Raw genomic sequence first — 7,845 nt, 5'->3', positions numbered from 1 at the left:
CAAAGCAGCAAAGCAATGAAGACCCAGCATGGCCAAAAATAAAATAAATCGTAATTTTTTTAAAGATTTTAAGAAAATGCTAATGCTTATATAGAGCACTTAACACATACCATAGCTGAGGCAAGGGTATGTGGTGCTTCAAAACAAACCTTTGAGGTAGGTTCTGTTTTACAGAAGGAATAATGAGACCCAGGGATGTCAAGACACTTGCTCAAGTTCAGATAAGACGCTCAGAGAAGGTCAGATAAAGCTTTCGGAGACTACACAGGAAGCGAGTGGCAGAGTAGGGACAGAAACCGAAGTTTGTCTCCCCCTCTCCTGCCAAGGAGATTCCCCCTTTCTTACACCCCTGGAGAACTGTCAGGGGTCTCTGAGAAAGCAGAGGTGGGGAAGAGAGAAAGGGACGCCTACAATGGAGCAAGCAGCTGGAGAGGGCTGGGAAGAGGGGCTTTTGGGGCTACCGGGTCGCCATAGCGAGTGTGATGCAATGACGCCCATCGCTGCGTCAAAGGGCGGCTCCAGGGATGCGGGCACTGCGGCAGAGCCCGTCCCCACCGCCCGCGCCCACCTCGCCCCTGCAGCCTGCCGCGGCTAAGCTAGCAGGCAACAGCTGCTGCTAACCTTCCTCCAGCATCAGGACCACCGCCTGGAACCTCCAGTGACCCTTGAAAACATCTCTGCCACAGGTGACCCCTGACAACCACGCCCAGGTACCGGCCGTCCCTGACAACCACTCCAAGCCATCGGTAACCCCTGACAACCGCCGCCAGCCACCCCCACCCCTACCCCGGTCCCGGAGCGCCCAGGGCGCACCATGAAGTCGGCGGTGGGCTTGCGTCGTGGCGGGTCTGGCGGCCGTGGGGGCGGCGGCTGGGGCGGAGGGCGCGGGGGCGGAGGCGGAGCGGGCAAGGGAGCAGGAGGCGACGGCGGCGGCCCGGGAGGCAAGGGCGGCTTTGGGGCGCGGACGCGCGGCTTCGGTGGCGGCCGGGGCCGGGGGCGCGGTGGCGCCGGAGGAGATGGCCGGGGGGACCGCGGAGGCGGCGGGCAGCTGCGCGGCGTGGCCAAGAACAAGAACCGCCGCAGGAAGAGCGTTTTGACGGTGTCGGTGGAACCGCACCGGCACGAGGGCGTCTTCATCTACCGCGGGGCGGAGGACGCGCTAGTCACGCTGAACATGGTGCCGGGCCAGTCGGTGTACGGCGAGCGCCGGGTCACGGTGACCGAGGGCGGCGAGAAGCTGGAATACCGCACGTGGAACCCCTTCCGCTCCAAGCTGGCCGCGGCCATCCTGGGCGGGGTCGACCAGATTCACATCAAGCCCAAGTCCAAAGTGCTGTATCTGGGTGCCGCCTCGGGGACCACCGTGTCCCACGTCTCCGACATCATCGGCCCGGACGGCCTGGTCTACGCCGTTGAGTTCTCCCACCGCGCTGGCCGGGATCTCGTCAACGTGGCCAAGAAGCGAACCAACATCATCCCGGTCCTCGAAGATGCGCGGCACCCGCTCAAGTACCGCATGCTCATCGGCATGGTGGACGTGATCTTCGCCGACGTGGCACAGCCGGACCAGTCCCGCATCGTGGCTCTGAACGCCCACACCTTCCTGCGCAACGGAGGCCACTTCCTCATCTCCATCAAGGCCAATTGCATAGACTCCACTGCGTCCGCCGAGGCGGTGTTCGCCTCTGAGGTGAGGAAGCTGCAGCAGGAGAATTTAAAGCCTCAAGAGCAGCTGACTCTGGAGCCCTACGAAAGGGACCACGCTGTGGTGGTCGGGGTCTATCGGCCTCTTCCTAAGAGCAGCGGCAAGTAGCCACCCAGCTCGGGCTGTCCCTGAGATGTGCCCAAGACTGTACTGTGCTTTGTGTTACCATTCGTTTTCTTCGTGCACTGTTTTTGTATTAAATGACATAAAGAAACAGTACCCAGGTGTATCAGTGAGGCCACACTGAGTTATCCCCACATCTCCAAATCCACCAAACCCTAAAATAACTAAGATACCTGGTGAAAGGGGTCCATAAAGGAGTAACAGCTTGGGGACTGTGCTTACTCCAGCCACTCAAAATCCTGACTGTCAGGGCCCCTCTTCACATGTACTTCCTCATCACAGGGGCTGGGGAAATGGGCTTATAAAATCATCTTTGGAAGGCGGGGGTGGGGGGGCCAGCTGGAGCACTTCCTACACGTTGACACATCAGGTGACCAAGCCTGACTCCAGGGAGTGGCACTGGGACTAACACACCCCATCTGACTCCAAGCCAGAGTTCTAATCATAATAGTCAATACTTTTCTCTTCAGGCTTCCCTGGTGGCTCACTGTTAAGGAATCCGCCTACCAATGCGGGAGATGTGGGTTCAGTCCCTCAGTCTGGAATATCCCCTGGAGAAGAAAATGGCCGTCCAGTTTGGTATTCTTGCCTGGGAAATCCCAAGAACAGAGGAGCCTGGCAGGCTACAGTCCATGGGGTTACAAAAGAGTCGGATATGACTAAGCAACTAAACAACAACTTTCCTCTTCAAATAAGATCTTTTGCATTTGCTGGTATGTGTAATGGGGCTTCTTAGGTGGCTCAGTGGTAAAGATCTGCCTGCTAATGTAGGAGACCTGGGTTCAATCCCTGGGTCAGGACCATCCTCTGGAGAAGGGAATGGCAACCCACATGAGTATTCTTACCTGGAAAATTTCATGGACAGAGGAGCCTAGCAGACTACAGTCCATGAGGTGGCAAGGAGTTGGACACAACTGAGTGACTGAGCACACGGTATGTATAGTGAGAACGCCAGCCCCAGGGTGGCTTTGTTACCATTACCCTTTTACACAAGAGGCAACAGAGCTTCTGAAGGTAAACTGGTTGCTCAAATTTGCACAGCCAGATGGAACTCAATTGCCAGTCTTTGGAGCTCATAATCCATTGCTATTTCTTGTACACCAGTAGGATCTTACCTCTCCCCGACAGGGCCCATGCTAAAGAGACCGTACAAGTCCTAACACAAAGACATGGATTAGGACTCTCTTGACTCCTCTGTGTTCTTTCTCTCCCTCCTGATACCACCCTTTACGTTTTTTTGGCCATGCCACATGGCTGGTGGGAATCTTAGTTCTGTGGCTAGGGATTGAACCTGGGCCCTCAGCAGTGAGAGTGTGGAGTCCTAACCACTGAACCACCAGAGAAGTCCCCCTTCTCTTAGATTTCAAAATAGTAATACAGGGTATGAAGGTAGACTGTGAGTCCACCTAACAGTATTCCCAGTGCAAGGCATAACACATTCAAAGTGGCATCACCAAGGGCCTGAGAAATACCAGGAAAATGACTCTCAGAAAGTATCTGTCTCTGAGAGGCAGTTCCTGCAGATCCTGAAGTTCAGTACATCAACTCTGGCTCTCCACACCAGCCCAAAGGGAGCAGGAGAGTAAACAACCCCAGGAGAGCTGTGAATGTTCCAAATCAGGCTTTTAAAAGGGCTTTTATTTATTCGTTCACTCATCCATTCAAGAACTCCCCACTGCCAATTGCCAAAGTCCTGGATATTTCATCTGGGAATGACTGGTCCCTAATGCATCATTTGGAAAGCGGGTCCACCTTCCTAAAGGTGTGCTCATACAGAGACTATGGGTGGTCTGCGTTTTCTGAGGATACACTTCCTTCACACAGGAAGAAGATAAATCAGATTTTTAACTGGCCACCCTTCTGCTCCTCCCCTCCACTTCCCTATCATTCACTCACTCACTCACACACACACACACACACACACACACACACGAGCTACAATGCAGGGGGAGAGCTACCATTCAGATTTGTTGGCCAGACTGACTCAGGAAGAAGAGGGTGAATAGAGTAAATGTCTGCAAGACCCCAATCCAGGCATTTCCATAAACAGTGTGAACTCTTCATTAAAACCATGAAAAGCCAGGATCATTTCTATTTAACAGATGAGGAAACTGAAGTTCGGAGAGATGACATGACTCGCTTCAGATCCTCCAGTAAGACTCACAGCCAGAAACCAAACCTACAGGAGTCTGACTCCAAAAGCCCTTTCTCCAATCCTAAGCTAATGGATTCATGGCTGAGATGAAACCTGGAGGCTGAAAAAAAACAGCGGGGAAAAAAAAAAGAGGACTTCCTTGCTGGTCCAGTGGGTTAAGACTCTATGCTTCCATTACAGGGGGCACAAGTTCAATCCTTAGTCAGGGAACCCCACATGCTGGGTAGAGTGGCCAAAAAATTTTTAAAAAGCGAGAAAAAACCCTGAGGCTGATAATGGACTCCCAGGAAACAGGATGATTACTTCCAGAATCTTAAGGGATCCGGTCCTTCCTCAGAGTCAGCTCAGCCTCAACAAGGAGCTTTTGGAGCCTCCATACAGGGTTTCTGTCCTTCCAGACTGAGGAAAGGGCAGGGGAACCTTGGCCTCTTTCCTTGGTGTGAGCATTCCCACATATACACAGACAATTTATAGTTAATGTGTGAAGCTGCTTGACGTGGGACCATCAGTGGAGAAATGGCATTAAAAAAAAAACTCATAAAGAATGTCTCTGAGCTCTGGATGGGTCTTTGGGCCAATGGGATGAGATGGTATATCCCAGGAGAAATATGGGAATAAGGACTAAGGGAATGTAGGGAGGGAAGCTGAAACCTGGTTTTGGAGGATAATGGCAGGAAGGAAGTATGGGACTGTAACTCCCATGGGCAGCGAGGTTCCAGGACACAGGTAGCATCTGACCTGCTTGGGTCCCCAGAAGGCATTAAATTTGGGGTGCTTAGGTGTCTTAGACTGTTGAGGCTGTATAACAAAATACCACGGTCTGCATAGCTTCAATAGACATGTACCTTCTCCCAGTTCTGGAGGCTGGAAGTCCAGGGTCAAGGTGCCAGCAGGGTTGGTTTCTGGTGAAGCATCTCTCCTTGGCTTGTCAAGGGCTGCCTTCTCCCTGGGTCCTCACGTGGTCTTTTCCGTGTGTGCGCAAGGGAAATGAGAGAGATAGGGGTGGTGGGGGGGAATCTGTGGACTCTTCCTCTTCGTAGAAGCACTCCAGCCCTGTCAAATTACAGCTCCACCCTTATGACCTCCTACAACGCTAATTACCTCCAGAAAGTCCCCATCTTCAAATACAGTCACATTTGAGGGTTAGGGCTTCAGTGTTTTAATTTGGGGAAACACAATTCAGCCCAAAACACTAGGGACTGGATGGTAACTTTCTGCTAAAATGCCCGTCTTATTGGCTTCTGGGAAATGACTGCAAAAAGCAATGTACAACTGAAGTACCTGCACAGGACGCTGCACATCATCCCTTCCTCCCATCTTTCCTCCTGTTATGAGTGTAAGATAACCGAGAATTAACAGTTAACATAAAGGCTGTGGGTTGGAACGGTGCTGGTGGGTGGGTGGGGTGGGAGTGGTGGGGAGGGAAATTAGTTGAGCTTCCAAGAGGGATTGGTTCAAGCTGGAAGCTGGGTAGAATCTGCTGCTGAGTTTCAGAGAATCAGGAGTGACAAGAGCCATGGTTGAGCCCAGCCCAGCAGATGCAGTGAGGCTGGAGGCTGATACTCAAAGAGCAGGTGAGATGGACCCTGAGTCAAACAGTGTCAACAGAAACCAGTGGGAAGAACCCACAGACCTCAGCCTTCCACACGCCCTCACTATGATGTCCGTCAGCTTCCTCCACCCTGATGCCTCTGGGGCTGAGGGGAGGAAGAATGAGGAGGGAGAAGAAAACCTTTGTCCAAAAGGGACTGTTTTAAGCCAGAAGAAACCAACTTCTTTTCAAGTGGTAGTTTCCCTCCCAGCTGCAAATCCTCAACCAGGCAAGATGCTTTAACCCCATCTGAGCTGCAGTGAATATGTTTGAATTCTACTACACTCGTATTTATCAATCACTTATGATGTCTCAGGCATAAAGCACTTATTTGATTGCAAAGTGTTGTTTTTAAATTAATCATGAGAACAAACATACCAGAAAATACTGAAATGGAAATGTTCAGATTAATGTTGGCTGTAAAATGAATACTGGTGTCAGAACCACTCGAAACGTCTGTGTTGCTGGAGTAGAGAGCGTGTAAGAGCCCCTGACCAGTGACCTGCCCCTTTTTCTTCCCACCCCTGGTTCTGCCCCCACACCCTGAAGGAATGCACACATATGTCTGCAAATAGACTCCCAGCCCTCAAATCCAAGATTTGATCCTGCCCCTCAACAGCCTTCTTTAAGCCCCTTGGGACTGGAGTTGCAAACTGGGAGGATGGTCCCCTCAGGAGGACTGGCCTGGGGAAGACTTGGCCCCGATGCATGATCTAGAAGGTGGGGGCGTGGGCTCCCGGGGGCATGGCACTCGGCCACTATGGACTCCTTGCCCTGTGGGCCAAGGTGCAGACAGAGGAAGGCCAGGGTGCAGCCCTCAGTATGTGGGGCCCTGGGCTGGGGCCCGGATTGCTGAGATCTGAGAGTGGCCCCTCCACCCAATTGAATCTGTGCTCCTCCTTAAGGAGGCAAGTCTAACTCTTTCTTCCTAGTAGTCTTTCCCGGCTCTTGGGCTCACAGGAAGTTCCTCCTGATTCACGTTCTGATGGAGACAACATTTACGGTGCACATGGTGTGTTCCAGTTGCCTCTAGACACCTTGTTTCACTTAATCCTCATAGCACCCCCTGGGAGGCAAGTGTCATCATTCCCACATCACAGATGAGGAGGCTGAGGGTCAGGAAAGTGACAGGAATCACCCAAGGTGCAACAGAGCTGGAGAATATGAGATCTGGGTTGTTGCGAAGAACTGTATTCTTTCTCTAAGTCAATGAAATTAAAACCAGGTGCTCTAGGGGAAAGAAGGCCTGACATCTGTTTTCGGTTAAGCCCCCCAGCTGATTCTAATGTGCGTCCAGGGCTGACATGACTATTTTACCCCATACTGTTCTTGCTGTTGATTGGCAAGGGCAGAATAAGGACAGCACTTTGAATCACTAGAAGATGACAGCTTTTCTGCGGGGTCTCTATGACAGGCCAGGATACCCCTTGAGATTCCCAGGAGGAGGAGGGTTGAAGTCTGTGAATGAAGTTACTGGTGTTCCTGCCTCTTTAGCCCCTGATTGAGAACTGCCCGCTAATCTTCTTTGTAAGGAGGTCAGCTGAGCTGGGAGAGAGAGCTGAGCTGCCAGGTGCAGGAGGAGTTCAAAAGGCAAGGAGGCAAAAATGAGAGACTTTGGTCTTTAATCGCTTACTGTGATGGAATGGGCACTCGTGGTAAAGAACCTGCCTGCCAGTGCTGGAGATGTAAGAGACATGGGTTCACTCCTTGGGTCAGGAAGATCCCCTGGAAGAGGACATGACAACCCATTCCAATATTCTTGCCTAGAGGGCCTTGGTCCATAGGGTTGCAAAGAGTCAGACACGACTGAAGTGACTTCGCATGCAGTGTGATGGAATAAGCAAGCAGATAAAATGGGAGAAAGCGCCAACTCCCCTGTTCCACATTCCCCCATGGAAAGGCACCCCAGCTGAGAGTCAGTGGCATCAGAGCTATGTAGGGATGTCTTACTGCTGAAGGCGCCCTGGAACCAAATGCTCCAGCATTTTATGGATCCTGACGCCTCTGGTGAGGGGACAAGGGGGAAAGGCTGGGAGCGGAAAAGTTTTCAAGATTCTCCCCTTCGCGCATAAGGAAGCAGAAGTCCTCAGATAGAAACCTATAAGGGACTTACCTGGTGGTCCAGTGGTCAAGACTGACACTTCCACTGCAGGGAGCAAGGATTCAACTCCTGGTCGGGGAACTATAAGATCCCACATGCCACTCACATTAAAACAAAACAAAACAAAAAAACATTTTGGAATGAAGGTGACGGATAGGAATGGCCCTAAG

The 7,845-nt window shown here is 51.9% G+C and overlaps 1 protein-coding gene across 1 annotated transcript; it reads left to right on the top strand.

Annotated features, from left to right (window-relative positions):
* The first annotated feature begins 344 nt into the window (after nt 1–344).
* FBLL1 (fibrillarin like 1) lies at nt 345–1,924 on the top strand. The gene has a single exon (XM_006065095.4). It carries the CDS (start codon nt 815–817, stop codon nt 1,811–1,813), a length of 999 nt encoding a protein of 332 aa, XP_006065157.1. The 5' UTR covers nt 345–814; the 3' UTR covers nt 1,814–1,924.
* The last annotated feature ends 5,921 nt before the right edge of the window (nt 1,925–7,845 follow it).

This window comes from Bubalus bubalis, chromosome 9 (assembly GCF_019923935.1).
Source record: "Bubalus bubalis isolate 160015118507 breed Murrah chromosome 9, NDDB_SH_1, whole genome shotgun sequence".
Classification (NCBI taxonomy): Eukaryota; Metazoa; Chordata; class Mammalia; order Artiodactyla; family Bovidae; genus Bubalus; species Bubalus bubalis.
This window is presented reverse-complemented; position numbering and strand designations above follow the sequence as displayed.

Excerpts from the sequence above, each read along its gene's own strand:
- FBLL1 (XM_006065095.4), top strand. The coding sequence starts at position 815 with ATGAAGTCGGCGGTGGGCTTGCGTCGTGGCGGGTCTGGCGGCCGTGGG.